We start from the raw sequence: 22,057 nt of genomic DNA, 5'->3' as shown, positions 1-22,057 counted from the left end.
CCAAAACAATTGAGAGAACTTGCAAAACCATAGATAATGTTGTACTGAATCTATTTCATTTTTACAAAAATTGCACTTGTCACTGTTTGTAATACCCATTTTCTTCAGAATTTTGTTTGTAACTAAAATGTTGTGACAAATTCTAATTTGAAACCACTTTAATTTTATCTCTTTTACTTTTTTTATTTGCTTCATGGTGGTTACCCAATTAATGATGATATCTAATTTTTGCTCCCACTTAACAAAAGAACTTATATTGTAAATAAAGAGTGGTTCAAGAAGTATATCATAATATAGTTGCGAGCCTTTCATAGTAGAGGATATTAAGTGTAGTGCTTTCGATTGTTCATTACAGGTTTTATCACTTAGATAAATATTATGTGTAATTAAGTAACTTTTTATCGAATGTATCAATCCCATATACACTAAATAATTTACATTAATATTATATTTTTCTGTAAAGCATGTGTAACTAAGGAAGCACCCATTCTCATCAACAACATCTCTAACCAGATATATATTCTTATTTGTCCAACATTTGTAGTGGATTGTATTGTTACCAACTCTAAATTTGTCGTTATAAAAGAGGGGCTCTGCAAGTACCTCGTGTGACTCTTTTAATTCTATTTGTTTCGTAAAATTCGAGTATGCCTGAAAAACATCTTTCCAAAATTGGTTACATTCGATAGTCAGAAACTTTTTTGAACCATAAAGATTTAGTGAGTTAATTTCTTGGCATTTTATAAGTAAGATTCTCTTCCACTTTGGTGTTCCTGTGTATAATTTCCTTATCCATGTTATCTTAAGAGCATGTATAAACTTTTTTATGTCTGGTATACCTATTCCTCCATTTGCAACTTTATGTATTGAGTATTTTCTTTTAATTTTATCTGGCTTTTTATCCCATACGAATTCATAGCATAGTCTCTGTAATTCTTTTATTTCTTTGTCTGGAGGGTTTGGAAGAAGAATCCATAAGTATATTAGCTTTGAAAGTATGAGAGATTTGAGAATAGCAATTCTACCGAGGGGTGTGCATATACGTTTTGACCAAATCTTGAATAATTTTTTTGCTTCTATTAATTTGTCCCTTGTGTTCACTTCAGTTATTTTTGATAGATCGTTTAAAAACCATATACCTAAAATCTTGAATTTGGGGGGGTTCCATTTCATATTCTTTTCTGGGAGATACTTCCTTTTCGAATTTCTCATACACCCTAACCAAACATTTAGCGTTTTATCATAATTTAACTTCAGACCTGAAAATTCTTCAAATCTATTTAGTGTTTCGAATAATTTCTCATACGATTCTTTATCTCCCTCTAACGTAAATGTTGTGTCATCGGCAAACTGACAAATTTTAAATTCGGTGTTCAATATGCTAATGCCTTTAATACCCTCATCTTCCCTTATCTTGCATGCCAGAATCTCAGAGCACAATACAAAGAGGTATGGCGAAATCGGGTCTCCCTGGCGGCACCCCCTTTGTACTCTGAAACTCTGGGATACCTTACCATTTACTATGACATATGACTTTATATTTCTATAAAAAGTGCTTACCCATTTACATATATCTTCTCCAAATCCAAAAGCGTTTAAGACCTTGTTCATATATACCCAGTTTACCGAATCAAATGCCTTTTCAAAGTCTATTGAAACTAGTAAGCCTGAAATGTCTTCTTTTTCTAAGTAATGCATGATGTCATATAGTATTCTTAAGTTATCACCAATGTATCTACCTGGAATGAAACCTGTCTGATCTTCATTTATTAACTTAGGCAGGACTGACTTAATTCTACTAGCTATGCATGCTGATCCTATCTTATAAATAACGTTTAACAAGGATATAGGCCTCCAGTTTTTTAAGTATTCCCTTGGTTTATCCCCTTTTGGCAGGCATGTAATTAATCCTTCTTTCTGTGTTGTTGACATTTCTCCACTTATAAATCCTTCATTCAGTGATCTCACAACAAAGTCACTAATGTCCTTCCAAAAAAATTTGAAAAAATTTACAGTCATTCCATCTGTACCTGGACTCTTGTCGTTTTGCATTCGTCTGATAGCATCTGTGGCTTCTTGTCTTGTAATTAATCCTTCTAGTTGTTTTGATTCTGTCTCATGAAGTCTGGGTAAGTTGTTTACATACTCACTAATATCTAAATCTTTTACATTCTGTTCTTTGTATAGGTCTTCATAATAATGTCTTGTCGCCTTTAGTATTTCATCTGTTTCTGTCAGTATATTGCCTTGATCTGTAAATAACTTTAACATGTGTTTGCTGATAAAGTGACGTTTTTCAAGATTACAAAAATATTTACTTACTTTTTCACCCTGAGATGCCCATCTTGCTTTAGATCTTAAAGCGATCCCTTCCATTTTTAAATTCCTTAACTGTATGAGCTCTTCCGTCTTCTCCTGCAATTCTCTAATTATATTATACGACCGAACTTCCTTTTCGAGTCGTTGTATTTCCTCTTCTAACATTTCCTCTCTTTCTATTTGTTGCTTTTTCTTTCTTATTCCAAAAGTTATAGTTTTTGCTCTTATCTCCATTATCAACACATCTAAAAAGAGCTGGCTGCTTATAGTAAACTGAATTTCATCATTCGGGATATTACATATACTTTCTCGTGTGTAAGGTAATACTGCATACTGTTCCTTTATTTTCTCTATTGTTTCTGTCACTAACTTAATATAATCACTGTCTCTAAGTAAAGATGAGTTAAATTTCCAAAAAGGTTTTCTTTTTGGTTCTGTATTAAATACTAAGTCAACTTTGACTAAAGAGTGGTCACTTCTATAACCGTACAGAGATCCAGAATCGATGTATCAAGCAATTGGCGTTCGAAAGCACTTTCTGCACTTGGTTTTCCCTGCCCGATCCTTTCAGCCTCAACACACAACCACTGTTGTGGTTACAGGTGGGCATTGCTTCTCAAGCACTGTCGTTCCAATGAGACACTTCCAGGGGTTTCTAGCCTAGGCAGGCTATCCCATCATGGAGCCCCAGCCTTCAGCCAAGGGCCTGTCAGAGGATGACTTTGTTGTCACTTCGGAAGCAAGCACCATGTCTTTCAGACACATGGTTGCACCACAAGACCCCGTCAACTCCTTCCGGCTTCCTTACATTTCAACATAGCCTGCATGGTGGACACCTTCATCCCTCAAGCACACAGCAGCTGTTTCCTGATTTACCCATGCTGACTGGTGTCGTCCTAGGACCAGTATATGATAATCAGTCGTGTACGACAATGACCATCAGATCAGCAGAGCAGGCAACTGCTGTCCTGACTATTCGGGCTTGAATCTGATTATACAATTTATAGTAGAGAGTGTTTTTCCCAAGTTGCATCCCCAGTCCCTCGATCAAGAGGGCCTTTGGACTCACCATAGGGACGGATCCCAAAGGCTAGTTAGCCCTCAAGGCTACAGCACTAAGTCCCAGTGCAATTTGACTTCTAGTCTAAGAGACATAGTCCTTCATGAAAGACTAAGCTGCTAATGATTTCACTTTGCAATTCAGAAACCGCTGATAATACAGCTCTCACTTTACTGTTGGCCATACTGAAAACACATGTCAGATAGTGATTTGATGTAAATGGCCAGTACAACACATTTACAGCCACTTTCCTCCCTGCCCCCGCCCTGCTCCATCCCAGACTTAGTGCGCACCACACACAGCCACAGGCCTGTCATGGATCCGGACCCCTTTCTCACTAAAGAACCTTCAGCAAAAATTTTCCCCATGGAAACCCTCTTCCATTAGGAATTCCACCACAGAATGAGACACAGTGACCTGCGGGCACATGAAGTGCACTCCCACAGCCTGATCCATCCCAGCCATTGACTGCCGACATTTTTCTGCAGATTGCTCCAACATGCCACACTCAGGTAGAGAAGCCACCATGTCTTCCGTATGCCCCTTCATGATGGTACCTACCTGGGCAATTACACAGCCCTGTCGCAGAGACACCAGGGACCTCAAGTCTCTTGTTGCCAAATGTCTGCCCTTCTGTGCATAGGCAACATGCCAGTGCTGTCTTTTTTGGCAAAGACAGAAAAGTGGGGGGGGGGGGGGGGGGGGCGGGGAGGAGCGCCTATCGCCTGTCAGCTCTCATGGAGGAGCTCTACAGATCTTGCTGTCATGCCTAAGGCAAGCCCAACTTGGTGGCCTACCTCTGTCTCGTGCCACAGTTTCCTCTAAACACATATACCACTTCCACTATCGGCCCACAACCGATGTGGAATCGTCAAATCAAACTACATGTGCACCTCCTTGCATTGACGCTCAACCGCGCTCAAGTGAGACAACCCTATAGGGTATATGTTTCCTTTCCTTCCTTTGATTCAAAGGGCTCTCAGTAAAGTGCAGATTCAACACACTGACCCAATTTTCTTTGTGCTACATTTATCAGCACAGCTGTGGTCCACAGACCTCTCCCACAATACAGCTGCGGACCTCAGTCATCCTTGCCCGCACCAGTATCCTTAGGTGACACAGTACACTCTACCTTCATTGAATTCTACTTGAGGGACATCTATCGCTTCAGGGATGATAGCTCAAGAGGCATTGCCTCTGCATTGGCCACACAACGGGCCATCGCAGCGCACTGGTGATAGAACAGAAGGATTGAGACTTGATGCCGTCTCAGCCAGAGTACATGAAGTCAGAGCATAGTCCTCTTCTCTTGCCTTAGCACACTCAACACGGCTGCAAGTCATCATGGAGAGACGTCGCACGCCTGCGGGATGATGGCTCAAGAGGCATCGCTTCTGTGGTAGTTGCACAACAGGCCATCGCAGCACACAGACAGTAGAACAGGCGAGCCCTCCACCTTGTTGTGCTATTCTGCACTAGTTGGGTCACGGTTAAGTATGTGTAATTAAAAGGAAATTTTCTAACTAAAATTACGTTTAAATAACATACTTACCGTGACCCAAAGTTAAGACCCTCCCGTCCTCCCCGCTTCCTGTTCTCCCTGCTTGCTGCGCTGGTGATGGTATATTGCCGTCAAAAGAGGGCGCTAGCCAGGGGGACAAAGGGGAGGTTACCTACTTCCGGGAGGTTATCGGCCATAGTACTTTCGTTTTCTCCGCATAGGCGGATAGTAGTTTGCACAGGATAGGAATGTCAGACCCCTGCCGGAGTCTGCACTAGTTGGGTCACGGTAAGTATGTTATTTAAACGTAATTTTAGATAGAAAATTTCCTTTTTATGTCATTGTGCATGACATTGCATGCTGCATCAAAGAAATCTCTTGGCAAAGAGACACATTCTGACATTGCTGAGATCTTTCCAGCAGGTTTGTGCAATGCAATTATATCTAAATACATTTGTGTGCGTGTGTGTGTGTAACTGTTGCCATGCTCACTCAGCAAGTTGTCACTGCATTTTATACTATAAAAAATATGTAGCATGAAAAAGGTTTGCTCATAATGATTTTATCACTAGATGGTTTCCATATTAAGCCCTGTTTTTAGAAACAAACTAAAATGACCAATATATATTGATTGCATGTTGAACAATTACAATATTGATATGGAGTGATGGCCTAGAGGTAATGCGTCCACTTAGGAAGCGAGAAAATCTGAGTGTGCTGGTTCGAATCATGGCTCAGCCGCCGATATTTTATCCCCCTCCACTAGACCTTGAGTGGTGGTCTGGACGCTAGTCATTCGGATGAGACGATAAACCGAGGTCCCATGTGCAGCATGCACTTAGCGCATGTAAAAGAATCAAAGGCAACAAAAGGGTTGTTCCTGGCAAAATTCTGTAGAAAACTCCACTTCGATAGGAAAAACAAATAAAATTGCACACAGGAAAAAATTTTTTAAAAAGGGTGGCGCTGTAGTGTAGCGACATGCTCTCCCTGGGGAGAGTAGCTCGAATTTCACACAGAGAAATTGTTGTGATAAAAAGAAATACAAAATACAAATACAAAATATAGATCTGTTCTATATCTTACATCTCTGTACAAGACCATATATAGTCTTAACCATAATGTAAATGGCAACCCCCAATTCATCAAGCTTATCAAATTCCAGTGTGTATGTGTATGCTAAAACATGTATGATTATAAAGTATAATTACGTGTGTGAAAAAATGTGTGTGTGTGTGTGTGTGTAGATACCTGGATTTGTATGTATCCTCCTTCTTCACCCGTTAAAGAATGTTGTACAGTGGTCCTATTTTACATTGTTTCCAACCAGTTACTGAAGATTTTGTGAAGAAAGTGTGTCTGAGCGCTTGTCCGAAATTCTGTGAGCTTGACCCTGTCCCGTCCTCTTGGTTGAATGTATTGATGTTCTACTGCCACATATTACTCATGTCATCAATTCTTCCTTACTGTCTGGTTGTTTCCCTGAAAGCTTCAAATCTGCTGTTGTACGTCCACTCATCAAGAAACCATCTTTGGATCATGATTGTTTGAAAAATTATCGACCTGTCTCTAATCTGTCATTTTTATCAGAACTGCTAGAAAAGATCGTATTGTCTCAGCTCTTAGCTCATCTGGAACAAAATGGTTTACTTAATTCCCACCAGTCAGGTCATAGTTGCAAAACAGCCCTTCTTAGAATAGTGAATGATTTGCTTTCGGGATTTTGATGAGGATAAGATATCTGTTCTCGCTCTCTTCAACTTGTCAGCAGCTTTTGACACTATCGACCACTCTGTCTTCTTGAACAGACTTAAAACTTCCTTTGGTATTCGTGACACTGCACTAGTATGGATCACGTCTTACCTGTCAGATCGTACACAGAAAGTGTGTGTAAATGGTAGATACTCTAGAGTATCTGCCTTAAAATATGGTGTCCCACAGGGGTCCATCCTAGGTCCTATTCTTTTCGTGTTGTATGCGGCTCCTGTGTCGGATGTCATCAGTCATCATGCGATGTTGCATGAGATCTTTGCTGATGACACACAACTTTATCAGTTGGCTTCCATAGCTGAATTTGATGCACTGGTGACTCAAACACGGGAGTGCATTGCTGGCCTAAAGGACTGGATGACTCTCAACAAGCTGCAGCTAAATGATAATAAGACTGAATTTATGATGACCTGTCCAAAGAAGTTTCGTCAACATCCTTCCTTTCCTGACTCTGTTCTGATCAATAGCACACCTGTTTCACTTTCTCCTTCTGTTCACAGTTTTGGTGTAATCCTAGACCAGTCTCTTTCCTTCCAACAGCACATTTCGAATATCTGTAAAATTGCCTATTTGGAACTGTGTAGAATCAGCTCTACCCGCCACTATCTCTCAACCAATGCAACCAAGACACTTGTATGCTCTCTGGTTCTCTCAAGATTGGATTACTGCAACTCTCTTTTGGCCGGCCTTCCCAAATATCTATTAGACAGACTCCAACGAATTCAGAATAACGCTGCCAGACTCATTTACAGAGCTTCTAAATTTGACCATGTTTCTATTCTCATTCAGTCTCTCCACTGGTTGCCTGTTTCTGATTGAATAGACTATAAGCTATCCACTCTGACCTTTTCTGCAGTCAACGGATCTGGCCCCAAGTATCTTTCTGAACTCCTCCATATCTATATGCCGTCTCGCCAGCTCCGTTCTTCCTCTGATACTCGACTTCTCAGGATACCTCACGTCAGAAGTAAGACCTATGGACACAGATCGTTTTCTTTTCAGTCGCCAAAGACGTGGAACAAGCTTCCTGATAACCTCCGTCATTCTGATTCCCTTGCATCTTTTAAATCTCGGCTCAAAACTCACCTTTTCCTTTAGCAATAAGTTCAATCGTGGCAGGTCCACTTCCTTTGCATTAGCTGTGCTTGACTATATGTGTGTATACATATGTATGTGTACATAACTACATGCATGTATATGAATGTGTATTGTGTGTGCGTGTGTTTATGTAAGTTTGTGCCTGCCTGTGTGTGCGTACGTGTTAGGGTAGCTGTTAGATACACATGTGTGTTAAAATGTATGTATGCATTGTGTGTGTGTGAGTGTGTGTGTGTGTGTGCGCGCGCGTGTAGTCACATTTTGGTGTGTGTATGTAACATTGATGTAATGTTTTATGTTAACAAAAGCGTTTTTGTAAAGCACCTAGAGCAGATTTTTGGATAGTGTGCTATATAAGTATCCATTATTATTATTATTATTATTATTGTGAAAATGGAAAATTTTGAATAAAAATGTTTAAAAAAGGTCGTCATTGCTTTTTGTATTGTGTGCAGGACAAAGATGCCAGGCTGAAAAGGATCAAAGATGAAATTGTAAAGGAGCAACAAGCAGAAGAAAGAAAAATCAAGGAAGAAAATCGACAGACTATCAAGTCAGTTCCCTACACTTTGTATCAGCTTTTGTCACAATAATATGCTATTAGTTTGAGACTTGTGTGACTAAAATATAACCTTCTTCTGAAGTGTTTGCTGAGATTGCAGCCTGTCTTCCTATTTTATTGGCTAATTATTCACTAAATGTGCTGTCTCACACACACACACACACACATACATACACACGTGCACATACACACATGCACACACTTTCTCTCTCTCTCTCTCTCTCTCTCTCTCTCTCTCTCACTCATTAACATGTACGCCGATGTACCTCTGTTCAAAATTATGAAGGATAGAAGATAATTCCCCATATCTCTCTTTAATCCATTCTGTTAGCGGTTGAAATATCCAAATATGCCAGACTGCATAAGGGCATTTACCTTAGATTGTATTATTACATCTCATTCATGTGAATTTTAAGGTAAATGTTTATCTGTTAATACTGGGCAGCTGTGGTCAGGAAAATCTCAGTGCATAATTACACCAAGTCACTGAAGATTATGGGAATGGTCTAAAGAAACACATTATGTAGATACCATGTTTAAGTAAACAGTGTTGTGCTGAAAAGATTGAAATACTGATTTTTTTGTTGAAATCATTATTATTATTTTTAAATTTTTACCGATAGCACATTTCATTTGATGGCCAACATGTAACATTTTGCTCAGAATTTAAAAATCTTCTAACCTTTCTTTCTAAGATTTATAAATAAACCATGAGCATCGCCAGCAAAGATTGTTTTAACTGGTTGACAGTGGATTTTTTTTTTATGTTATGGCACAGTTATTGCTGGTGCAAGATTCCTATGGAAAAACCTTTTGCAGTCTAAACATGAAGATCTTTGCTTGCAGAAGAAAATGTTATTGTTTAAAAATGACGGTGGTAATAATAAGGTATAATATGTTAATAACAAAAGAAGCATTTATCTTTTATCTTGAAAAAACATATCACATTTGGGGTCAGGTTAGCTTAAACCTTGGGGAATTCTACTGTCAGGTTTTTTTGATGTGGGCACTTTTTTTTTCATGATCAGTCAACAGCAACGGCAACTTACTGGCAGTTTATTGGTATTGAAGCATATGAACAGCAACTTTAGATTTTTACTAGTTGAAGAATTCCTTCTGTTAATAACGTAGAAAACAAATTAATATATAATAGAAGAGAATAAATAGATGAAGTAGACATGCGTATGTCAGCAGAATCAAAGAGAGCAGTCATCTCAAAGAGAGCCTGAAAACCAGGCTGGTTTCAGTGGCTTTAGATACCAGAGGCATTTTGCTGGAGTTCTCCTGCTTACGCGGTTTCTGTTCTTAGCTTCTGTAGTATGCTTGTAGTATGACAGATGTAATGTTAAAAAAATGTGTTTCTGTTTTTGCCAGAATAAGCAGTTCACAAGCGTTTTGTTTGAATGATATTTTGTACAGTCTAGCTTTTTTGTCTTTTGTTTTCTGGGTTTTCCCCCAACACCATTTCTTGATAACTGTAGTTTTTGGTTTTCTGTTGTTGAAGAAATTTTGTCCATTTTCGCACACATTTCTTCCCCTGTTGATACACAGTGTGTGATGTACACTGTTTGTAATAATCTTCTGTTAACTCATTGTGAGCACTCTTACCCTAACCCCAACAGCAAGCTCCAGAGTGAAGCATCAGAAGAATATGAACAGAAAAAAGCAGAGCTCCAGACACTTGCATCAAATCAAAAAGAGGAACTGCAAAAACTGCGTGAGGAGCATGAACAGGCCAGAGCAGCAGAGGAAACTCAACTGCGGTAATTTCCTATACCCCCATCAACCTCTGCCTTTCACCTTTCTCCCCATTTTATTTGTTATTCCTATTGAGAATGTATTTTTTCACTTTCAAAGGTTCACTGTTTTTCACTGCATTTGCTCGCTGTGTAATAGTCTGCAAGGGGCCTACCATGCACAAATTAGCCTAAAATTGTTTGATTGTTTTATTTTGTTACTTCAATATTACTCTTTCTGAAATTATTTTTATACAGAGACCTGCAGGGGTCTTCAGTGAATCATTTCAGTATGTTTGGATGAACGTTTGACCCTTTTGGGAGCAGCACTGGTGAAGTTACTTACCTACCCCCAAAATGTTGTTTTGCCAGGAGTCGCCTTTGAGTCACAAAATTATGTGGGGGGTTTTATGACTGATATTTATATATGTCATGTTCTCCAGCTTCAGAACAAAATAAATACTGATTTGAAGAATTTTCGTTCAAATTACATTGTGAATATCATGTAAATAAGCGATATTAGTCAGGAAAATGAAGTTTACCCACTGAGCACCAACCACTTCCCCCCTGACACTCACAGGAATAAAGCAGACTGGTTTCAAACATATCTAGAATGTTCTGTGCTGATTTCACATTTGTTTTCAGTCACACTATTTGGTGTCTTGAAGGTAACTGAGAGGCTATCATAGGGCCAACCTGATGCTTAGAAATGTAACGAGATCTTGTCTATACTCTATCTCTCATATTTTCAAACAGCAGATATTTCAAGAATGTGATTTAATGGGGGTGATAGTTTTATATTGTGCTCTTGTTTGCAATTGATGATTAACAAGTGGACAGTTTGGGGTATCTTGATTTCACATTTACATTTGTTTTGTGTATCTGGTAAAGTGAACTTGGTGATGGTATAAGAAGATAGAAGAAATGGTGTCAAGAAAGAGCATGCATGAAACAATCTCACATCAAAAGTAGAGGAAGTCCCAGACTGGATTATAAATCCTGAGTTTTTCTAATTACCAGCTGCAGCATTTTCAGTGAGAGAAGCTTCAGTCAAGACATAGAGGGAGACTGGCCGAGCCTGCAGACTCCCTGTATCGTATGGATATATTTGCAAATTTTTTAGGACTTTAGCCCAGAGCATGGGTACAATGGAGATTGTTATAAATGTCTCAGAGTTTAAAAAAACAAGCAAAAAAAAACTTGGCTGTTTAAGGACCTCCACAAATTATGATGATGTTGTTCAACAGCAGCCAAAAACTTGAGGCATTCCTCTGAGACATTGGAATAAAAACATTTTTCAAGCCTGTCTGTAAAAGACTTGCAACAGAAAAGTAAGAAAGGAAACTAATACAGTGGTTTCTTTGAAGACTTTGTTTCATGATGTCCCTCTGTGGGCGCTGATGGACTTCTTAAAAGAAGTGAACCTTTTTAACCAGATTTGAAGGTTTTAAACTATGGAAGTTTTTTTTTTAACTTTGGAGTGGAAAGTTTGAAGTGGTGACTCGTTTTAATTGGTTGTTTTTTTTTTTTGTTTTTTTTTATCCTTGTAGTAGTTATTGATGCAGCGATAGCCTTGAAATGGCCTTAGTGGTCGGCGAGGCTCTAAGCACCATAATTTCATTTCATTTTCCCTGTCCACACTGTGTCAGAACCTTCCGGGTGCGGATTGGCCTGACCAGTCATCTGCGCACCCACAGAGCCCAACCCACCCACCCCCAGGATGACTAGATGGTCCTTGTCGATCCCGATGGACGAACCACACAATGATGTGCACTTTAAGTTGGTCTAGCAGCATTTGTACCATTCTCTGCACACCACTGAGCAGGAGCAGTGATTCAGTTCACATAAAGTTTCTTGAGCTTTTGTAGAATGGTCCACAAAGGTCTTTGTCCACAAAGGTCTTTCCCTCTCCTTTTTGCAATCCCCGCCATCCTACCTCCAGATGTGAGCACTCTCTTGGATAAACTGCTCTCTGTGTGTGCTGTTCAAGAGCTGCTGATGTGGGTGTAGTATTTTCCAATGTTTTCTTCTCTTTAGTGAGGAGAGGCAGTCTGACCATGCTGACGACATGCAGATTGCTCAGACAATCAAATAGCAAGGCAACAAACTGCTCAACGATGTACTCAGGGACTTAGACTGGTTATCCATCATTATCAGGAAAGCATTAGTAGTTTGCTTACACACTTCATGTGTTCAATGCTTTTCTTTTGTTTCTGCCAACAAGCAAAGCCATGGTTTATGCGCAATTCCTGCCGAACAACAACAAAATCAAAAGTGACAAAGGGAAGAGAGGGAGGCAGTTGACAGTACTGATATGAATCTGATACATATATATTTCATCACCATCTGATACTAGTGTTTTTCGAAACCATGTTGTGTGCTGCCAACGAAACGATCCTATCTTCAACACCCCACATCCATCTTTATTTCATTGTTTTAAAATCATTATTCAGATCTGTCAAAGTTTCAAACTTCCTCTATGTTTGTCACGACTTTCCAGCTTTACTAACTTGTAACAAAAATGCCCAAAAGCAAATTCTGGTGAAATATTTTTGGCAGTCACTCTGGGCAAGTCCATTTCTTTCAACAATTTGTAATTGGTGGATCAAACGCGCATTTCCACTCCGAACATTACAAGATTTTCTTGTGTTTGGGAGCGTGCAGATTTGCCCACAGCCTTATGTGTGTGTCTGTGTGTTTGTGTGTATGTGTGTGTGTGCGCATGCCTTCATGCACACACAGTCACCATATTTTTTACACTTACAGGGAAAACGTGTGCATGAGAACACACACACACACTTTACGATCACTCACATACACAAACATATTATACACACAAACATTCATAAACTGCACTTGTACATGTGGGCACACACACATACACAAAGGCACACGCGCACATACGCACACGTAAACATGCGAGCATGCACAAAACACACAAATGCGCACACATATGTACATGAGCGCGCGCGTGTGCACGCACTCTCACTCCCTCAACCACTTTCCCACAGGATCTCCATACTTGTCAAAATGCAGGAGCTGTTGGTAATGCTGCATACAAACGACATGATCGATCGTCTCTTCATTTGTAACATTCAGTGGATTTGCCCTTCGATCCAGGCCACAGAGACTATCATTGAGTCTATGTTCCAGGCTGATTTCACATCAGCTGATTTTGTGGCAATACACATTATGACTACAGTTAATAAACGTTAGTTTGATCTGTATCTAATCCAAAGCTCCAAAGATTCATGCATCAGCTTACGGGCATGAAATATTTAACATTCATTGTTGCCGTTGGCTGTCTTATGGCTGTACAATCTGTATTGCATGACGTCACTCCTCCACTTGTGATTGTCTTTGAGTACAGAGAGAAAATACGAATTTTCCTGTGCCTTTGACATATCGAAATCTAAAATTCACTTAATTCTGAATCGTCTGACACCACATGTATGTTCAGGAAAATTCTTGTTTTGAAGCTACAGGCAGACAAATATGTGGGTTTTTCCATGAGCTTATTGTGGCTGAATAATCTGTATTGCATGACGTCACTCCTCTACTTGCAATACTTATCTTCATTTGAGTAGCACAGAGAGTATATACAGATTTTCCTGTGCCTTTTTCATATGGAAATTAAAAGTTTATTCAGTTCTGAATCTTTTGACACCACATAAACATTCAGGATAATTCTTGTTTTTTAAGTCACAGGCACACAAAAATGTGTTCTTTTCAAGGCCGATTTCTCCATTTCTACTCCTCCAGCACACAAACTTAGAAAAAATCATAGAAAAAACACTATCACACCCAGATCCATTCTGTTTTTTCTATCTTAATCTTTGATTTTTAAACTTTTAGAAGATGTACAAAGTAAAAAATGATAAATTGCGACTTTAGCCGGATTTTCGTGTGCTGCGTCACACACACACACACGCATATATATATATATATATATATATATATTTTTTTTTTTTTAATTGCTGGAGAGCCTTCCAAGTGCATTTAAAACCATCTTTCTGGTTTAACTTAAGGGGGGCATGCCCCTCCCTGACTGCCAACATTTCAGTTTTTTGATTTTCTGCCAGTTGCACCCATGTTACTGACAATATTATTTGGCAGTCAGATGTCATACCTAATCAGTTGAAACTTGTTTTAAAATTGTACTGAGGTACTATTTATACCTTTAATTCAGGTTGAAGGAAGAAAACGATAGTATCTGCCAGGAGCGTCAACATTTTTCTTTCCATTTTCTGTGCTTTGGAGCTCAGACCTGGAAGCTGTCTCTGCCAAAGCACTTGTGTATATATATTGCACAACTTAGAGAGTATCATGATCATCTGTCTGCTGATGATTTCTAGGCCAATCACCTGTTCTGGTTTTGATTCTTTGTCAGTACTTCTCTAACAGACTGGATCTCTCAGGTATTACCTGCATCAGCTGTGGTGATGATTTGGTTAATATGCAAAAGGGTCAAAGCACCTTATTCTCTTTAAGAGCTTTTCATCCGTTTCCTGTTCTGCAGCTTGAAGCACCATTTTCCAGCCTCCATATTCAAATATTGTAAACCTTCTTATGTCCCTTGTGCAGTTTTCTATAATTAGTTTTGCTTTGTGCTTCTCTGTTGCAAAAGATGCGATCTGGCTTGAAAGATGCTTTCTCCAATGTCTCTGGGGGGTGGGGGGGGGGGGAATGCCTAAAAGTTTTTGGACTGCCTTTGAACAGCATCATCATCTTTCATAGAGGTCCTTAAACGGCATTTTTTTTTTTTTTAATTCTGAAGCATTTATAACAATCTCCATGATACCCATGCTCTGGGCTTTGGGTCTGAAAAATTTGCAGACTTGTCCATGCCATGTTGGGAGTCTGCAGGTTCCAGCACTCTCTGTCTAACTATGTCTTGACTGAAGCTTCTCTAACTGAAACTGTAGCAGTTTGTATTAGAAATACAGACAAAAGGCTCTTAGTTGATTATTCAAAATGTATAATGTCTTAGACTTCATCAACCCTTTATGCATGTTTGCTCTTTCTTGACGCCATTTCTTTTATCTTCTTATACTATCACCAGGTTCACATCACACAGATACATAAAACAAATGGAAATGGAAAATCATGATAACAAAAACTTTCCATTTGTTAATCAGTAGCAGCAAACAAGAGCACACTATAATATTATCGCCCCCATATAGAATCACATTCTTGAAATCTTTGCAGTTTGAGGATAGGAGAGTTAGAGAAAATCCTGTTACATTTATAAACATCAGGTTGGACCCATGATAGCCTCACAGTTACCGTCAAGATGCTAAGTCATGTGGCTTTGTGTGGAAATCAATTGAAAAATCATCACAGAACATTCTCAATACGGTAGGTAGGTCCTTGGCCATAAACTTTATTTTCCTGACTGATATCGTTTATATGCACAATAGACATAATATATTTTGAACAAAAATTCTTCAAATCAGTATTCATTGTATTCTGAAGCAGGGAAACTGACATATGTATATGTTTGTCACAAAAACCACACGGTTTTGCAACTCAAAGGTGACTTACGGCAAAACAGCATTTTGGGGGTAGGGGAAGTAAATCAACCAATGCTACTTCCGAAAGGGTCAAATGTATATCTAAATGTACTGAAATGATTCCTGGAAGACCCCTGCAGGTCACTGTATAAAGATGATTTCAGAAAGAGGGATATTGAAGTAATAGAATGAATTGGACAATTTTATGTTAATTCATCAAAGATTTGATTGTAGGCCAATACAAGCTTTAATTGTCAGAGAATGAATGAACGTATTTCAATTCTGGATATTTATTTGAATAGAAAAGACCCTATTGAAAAGGAAAGTTTTTAGTATGTGGTGGTTTCCTTTATATAAATATAATTTGTGAGGTTTGAAGTTGATCTTGTCTTAATTTCACTAACCGGGTCTTGGGAACATGTAAAAATGGCTTCAGCAGACACTGAAAAACATTTTAATACCAGTCTACATCATTCCATGGAGGGGGATGGGTGCATGATAGGCCCCTTGGCCTTGTGGACTATATGTGTGTGTATGGTGTGAGTGTGTACGTGCATGCGTGTGTATGCATGTTTGCGTGAGTGTGTGTGTGTGTGTGTGTGCATGTGTGTTTGTGAACATGCATTCATAAGTTATTGTTGTGCTTTGTACACAGATGTTTAACCTGTTTATATGTGGACAAATATCTGCAAGCATGCATTTGTTCGTATGCATATTCATGCATTTTTGGTTCAAAGTGTTTGCACAAAATGTGAATCTGTGTAATAATCATCTGTTTTACTAGTCTGTGTATACATCTGTGAATGTATATATATGTGTGTTTGTGTCTCTGTGTGTGGTAAAAACGAACAAATGTGTGTGTGTGTGTGTGTAAAGAAAATGCCAGATAGACAGAGATAACAAAATAAGAATGAATGTGTTTGCTTGAAAGTGTATGCCTGCTATCTGTTCACTTGTCACTCCAAATCAGAATGTGTTCTCCCCAAACATGAAAATCAACACTTGTTAAACCACACCCTTTCATTTATTGTTAAGAAATATATCTATAGCTGCTGCTTATGGCCTGGACTGGAATATATGTGCGGGAACAATTATAACATCACCGCCGTGAATGTTCTTCAGAAGTCTCGCCAGTTCCTGGCTCCTCACTCAGCACATCTCGTTGGTCCCACCATCATGTTCACCTTCTGTGGTCTGCCCGAAATCCAGCAGAGTGCTGATAGTCCGTCAGGATGGTCCCACCATCCAGTTCCACGGAAATCTGTGCCCAGTCCCTGGCACCATGGCACCAAAAAAAAACAAACAAACCCGTGGCCTGGTCCCGGCCACTAGATGCCCTTGGATTGCCGAACTTCGGTGAAATGAAATCAGTGTGGCATCAGTGTGAAGTGCAGTTACAAATTTCTTGTGAACTTATCAATGGTGTCACTGATTTTGGTGAACACAAGTAATGCAACACCAAAAGGAAGAAGTCCAAGTACAGAGTGGTGAATGCTGTCCTGACGTATGCTCTTTTCTCCGTAAGCTGGCAGCCCGTCACTCAAGCATTGCCCGCAGCAGTTAAGGAGTCAATCATCTAAAGTTATTAATTTTTGCACTTTGCTACATTATGACATTGTACCATATATAATGACATTACACTCTATAGAATGATGTTATACCCGCCAGAATTGTACGCTATAGAATGATGCTGTATTCCTCTGAATGACTGCCTCCACAGAATGACGCTGCACCCTACACATCAACACTGCACTGTTTGTATAGTATATGTCAGTTCCTTGACTTTCTGGATGCAAACCCACCTCCTTATTTCCAGTCCCACTACAGACCATGTTTGAATATTGTTCTTAGAAACCTAAGTGGACAAACAAGACAACATAGACACCACACCTTTACAGGCAAAAATCTGTGCCGATATGGACAGCTTCATAACACCATTTGCCAAACAAATCTGCACTTCACAGCAGCACATCACATTCATAACTCAGTGTATGATGCCAAAAATGTACGTGAAACATGTGAAACCATCTTTAAAAAAAAAACAAATTCCAATCCCCGATATAATATGTTGCCATGTAAAAAAAATGGATCGAGGGAAAATAGTACACCATTTTCTTTACAGTGTGGTAAAAATGAACAAGTTTTCTCTGAAAACTTAATCTGTCAACACCAAATCTGGCTTTAAAATGTAAACAAATTAGTTCTTTCCACAGAGTCTAATCATGATTACAATGTACATGTTGGAAGAGCACAAAAAATTGTGAAGAAACAAAAAATATTTCAAAAGTCATTTTACTAATTACATTTTTGGCTCTATGTAATAACCCTGTGTTTCAGTTGATGGAATTCAAATATTCAGACCTGCTTGTACGTATCTTGATCAGATCTTGATTTTACTCGAAGGGGCCACACTGTGGCACAATATCAACGAAGTTAACTTATAAATTGTCCATGAATGCATAAGAATGGAAGAGATTGCTACTGTTCGGAACATTCATTTGTTTTTTTCTTGACATTTAGTTAGCTTACACGGCGTGCTCCATGATGCAAATGATGATTTCATGTGGTAAAATGTTAAAGTGACACTGTATTCTACCATAATGTACATAACTTGTTTTGTAATTTGTTTCCTGGCTCAGTACAAGTTTTTATTCATTTAAAAAAAAATTTTTTACAGTGTTTATCTGCTCAAAATGACTGCAGGGGAACAACAGTAATAATTATATTTTTATATTCTTCAGAAATTAAGACTGCAGTTGTGACTGTTTGCACAGAATTAAGAGAAATCTGCAAAAGCCCTTTTAGCATGACCAACATTATGAAAAATCAGTTTGTCAGAACTCTGTGGGATTATGAGCTAACTATGTGGCATTCACAGAAATGATTTGCATTGTTTTGTTTAAGCACAGTGTTCAGTTTTCTGTTGTTGGTGTTCTGTTTGGCCTTAATGACAATGTCTGATTTCAGCCACGATGTTGACAGTAGCAAGAAAATTGAGAAGAAAGGGAATAACTCCTCTGAACTTAGGTTGAGTGATTGTTCTTTGAATGTTTACCATGCATTATTGGTGATTGGTGTTTGCATGTTTGAGTGTGGGAGAAGGAAAAGAATGAAGATGAAATTGAAGACACAGAGAACTTATCTTTAAAAGAATATGGTTGATATGATTTTTGTAGTATGCACTTTATATCCCTGCCTTTTTTTTTGCTTAAAAAGAACTAGAAAGGGCCTTTTGTCACGTTGGATTCAAACAAGGGTTCATTTGTTACAAGACTTTCGGGAAAAGCAAAGCGGCCGCACGTTGCAAAAGGGGAAAGTCTGGTTGGGTTTTTTCCGGCTTGCCCAAAGGGTTCTGGTTTTCCTCCTCCTGCTTTTGTCCCCCAAAGGGGCCTGGGGTTTTTTTTTTTGTAGGAGGAGAGTTGGTGGGTGGTGGTGGGTTCTGATCCCCCGGCTATTTCGAAGGAAAAGCACTTTTTAAAAAGGCAAAACCTGGAAAGGCACCAAAAAAACTTTCCCAAAGTTTTGTATTTCTTTTGCGCGTCTCTCTGTACGGGGCCGTGGACATTCCCAATAAGCCATCTTGGGGAAAAGGGGGGGTTTTCCAAATTGGGGCAGTTTCCTGGCCAACCCGTTGCTGGGTTCTTTCACATTCATGCGGGTTGGGTTTTTTCCTCTCCAGACCCTCAATTTGAGTTGTGTCACTAGTATGCAGGATGGGCCAACAAGGGGCCCCGTTGGGAACATAATTTATTGTTGCCGTAGGTACCCAGTTTGGAAAAATTAAAAACAGGTTTTTGGGCAAAAACAAAGTCTGGGGACAAAGTGAAAACTTTGTGTTTTTTTTTTTCAGGTGTTTGTTTGTTCCACATTCCTTTTACAAAACCGCGAATTTGGTTATGTTTTGAAAAAAAATTTTTGTGATTCCTTGCGATTTTGGCTGTAAAAAGAAAATTGAAGCCTGGTATGAAGGGGGACCGACTTCATCTTCTCACATGTTGATAACGGGAAAAATTCTTTCCTTGGGGTTTGGAAAAAACTTCATTTTTTTTCAAACGTTTTACATAGGCCGAAGAGCTGCGAACCCTTTTGGGAAAAGATGTTGTTATCGCAGGGGCCTCTTATGGGCAGGAGGGCAGCATTGTGGAAAAGAATCTTGATGAGTTGCTTCCCGTGTCTTTTGGGGCCTTTTAGCCGCCTCTGGTTGAATAGGCTTTAAATGGGTAAACTTATTTTAAATTTAACCCCCTTTTTTTCCGTTTGGCCAGTTTCAGTTTTGGGGCCCGTTGGTATATCCCCAAAATCGTTGAAAGTGGTCCGCGAACAAACCTTGGTTTCATCCATTTAATTGGAACTTTTCAAAGGGGTTCTTTCCTGGACCTTTTTTCCCCTGTGTTCCTCATGTGTTGGCCTACATGGGAAATTTGGGGGATCCCAAGGTAGACTACAGGGTTTTTTAGTCACGTGGAAAGGGTTTGGAGAATCGAGAATGTGCATAAGTTCCCTTTTTTTCTGTCCCGACATTTTTTTGATTTGCTTTAAACAAGAACCAGTAGGGTTTTTCTTTGTTTTCTTCTTTTTTAAAACACCTTTAATCTTCCTAAGATGTTTTTTCGGGATAGTAAAGGCCCAAAAAAGATTTAAAGGGGAGGACTCTTCCCGGGGAGGATCTTTCCTTCCCGGAAAAAAAGGCTAGGAGAAAACAAGTTACCCCCTGTAGTTGGAGCCAGTCCGGGTTTTTCTCCCTTGTTTTTAAAGGTGAAGAGATGCGCAGGAGGCCTGTGGTAAAAATTTTCCTTGTCCAGAGGAAAAAAAGAGTCGTTTAGAGTTTTTTAAAAGTGGTGTTGGGGCCCCATGTTTCCACGCCTTCCCCGGGGGGAATTGTTAACCCCTCTCCTTCCAATTTCAACTGCAAAGGCCGAAAAAAAGGGCCTTCTTCTAGGGTTTTGGTAGGTGTTAGTTGTTTAAATTTCCTGGCTGTTGTGATTGCAAAAAGGAGTTTAAACCTCGGTTGGGTGAAAAGGGCGAAAATTTCAATGTTTCAGATGATCTTTTTTTAAAACCTGGCCGCTGCCTGGAAAAGATTTGGACCTGGTAGATTGAGGAATTCACAACTTCGCTTGTATTAAGGGTTTTGTACTGTCCAAAAGTGACCTCTTTCCCGTGGTCCCAAAAAACCCCTTTTAATCCACCAAGCCTTGGCCCTGGAGGATTGTGCAATATGAGCGGAAAAAAGGTTGTTCTTAAACCCGACAACTTTCCCAAATAACCTTGGGGGGTTTCTTTCCCAGCAATTCTTGGAATTTCCCGGTTGTTTCGGCAAAACAGTCTTGTTCTTTTGAAAACGAAACTAGAACTTTCAAAACTGCTTATGATGTGTGATTTAGAGGCCAAAAATGTTCTGGGAAGGGGTTTGGGAAGGGGGGAGAGAAAAGTATTTTTATGTAGCCATATTGTAAACCGAGTGGTTTATAAAAGGGGACGGTACAAAAGAATTACTGATTTACTGGATTAAAGGATAGAAGAGATCCACGCGCAGGCCAGGAACATGTAGAGGCCAGTCACAAAAGGGTTTTTCTATTGTTTTATTTACAAAAGTTATGGTAAGATAAGAAAAAGAGATAAGACAGTGCAGCAACGTGGTAAGACGCTGGCTGTTGGGGCGACACACACTGTATGTGACTCACACAGTCAGTGGTCAGCTATCACCACGGGCAAGTGAAAGGTCAATGTAGTGTACCCCCATCATATTTATACTAATTATGCGAACTGCAAAGACGCCCGCGTGGCCGAAACAAAAGGGCTCAAATTGGGCTAAATTTGACTAGAATTGTGTTTGTTGTCAGGTGTTTAGTGTTAGATTTCTAAATGATTCCTGAACTGATTTACGTCAGATTGGTCACAAAAGAAAGAGTTTAACACCACCTTTCTAATGATTATAAAATGGAAGTGTTGATTATTTAAGACGAATTTATAATCTTAATTTAAGTCAGCTAGATTGATCAGTTTTTAACACGTTTGTCGCTGAAAATTACAAACTGTGTTAAATCAGTTTAATGTAGGCAAACACAAATGGAATAGATTAAAAGATGGAATTGCAACAATTCTGCTAGTGTATAATAATTTAGTTTAGTTTACTGATCCAATGAAAGAGATATTTAATTAAATACAGTGTGTCAGAAACACAGTTTTCAAATCAGCCAAAGCCGTCGAGCAACACTAGTTAAGGAGTGATTGTTGTCAAGTATCGACAGTGAAAATCAGCCTTGTAATTTCTAAATGCCTGATCTATTCTCATCCAAATACTAAAATAGTGTGGTTTTACTTTCCAACAGCAATCACATACAGAATTGTAACTGTAGCATTATGTTTGACGAGAAGACAAAATGACGTAAGCTTTGTGTCAGTTGAAATCTTTACACTGACGAACGATTAAACTAAAATCAACTATGCTTCTAACTGATTAAAGTGTGTATGTAAGCGCAACAAATATAATATTGC

General features: G+C 39.1%; 1 protein-coding gene across 1 annotated transcript in view; it reads left to right on the top strand.

The window, feature by feature from the left end:
- LOC143283111 (uncharacterized) overlaps positions 1-10,093 on the top strand; it is a 109,422-nt gene extending 99,329 nt beyond the window's left edge. The window contains exons 13-14 of the mRNA XM_076589224.1: positions 8,204-8,301; positions 9,933-10,093. Of these exons, the coding sequence (XP_076445339.1) occupies positions 8,204-8,301; positions 9,933-10,077 (243 nt within the window). The 3' untranslated portion in view covers positions 10,078-10,093. The remainder of the gene's footprint in view (positions 1-8,203; positions 8,302-9,932) is intronic.
- Positions 10,094-22,057: the final 11,964 nt, after the last annotated feature.

The sequence above is a fragment of the Babylonia areolata genome, chromosome 6 (assembly GCF_041734735.1).
Source record: "Babylonia areolata isolate BAREFJ2019XMU chromosome 6, ASM4173473v1, whole genome shotgun sequence".
Lineage (NCBI taxonomy): Eukaryota > Metazoa > Mollusca > Gastropoda > Neogastropoda > Buccinidae > Babylonia > Babylonia areolata.
The sequence above is the reverse complement of the archived record's forward strand: the minus strand, read 5'-3'. Positions and strand labels throughout refer to the sequence as shown.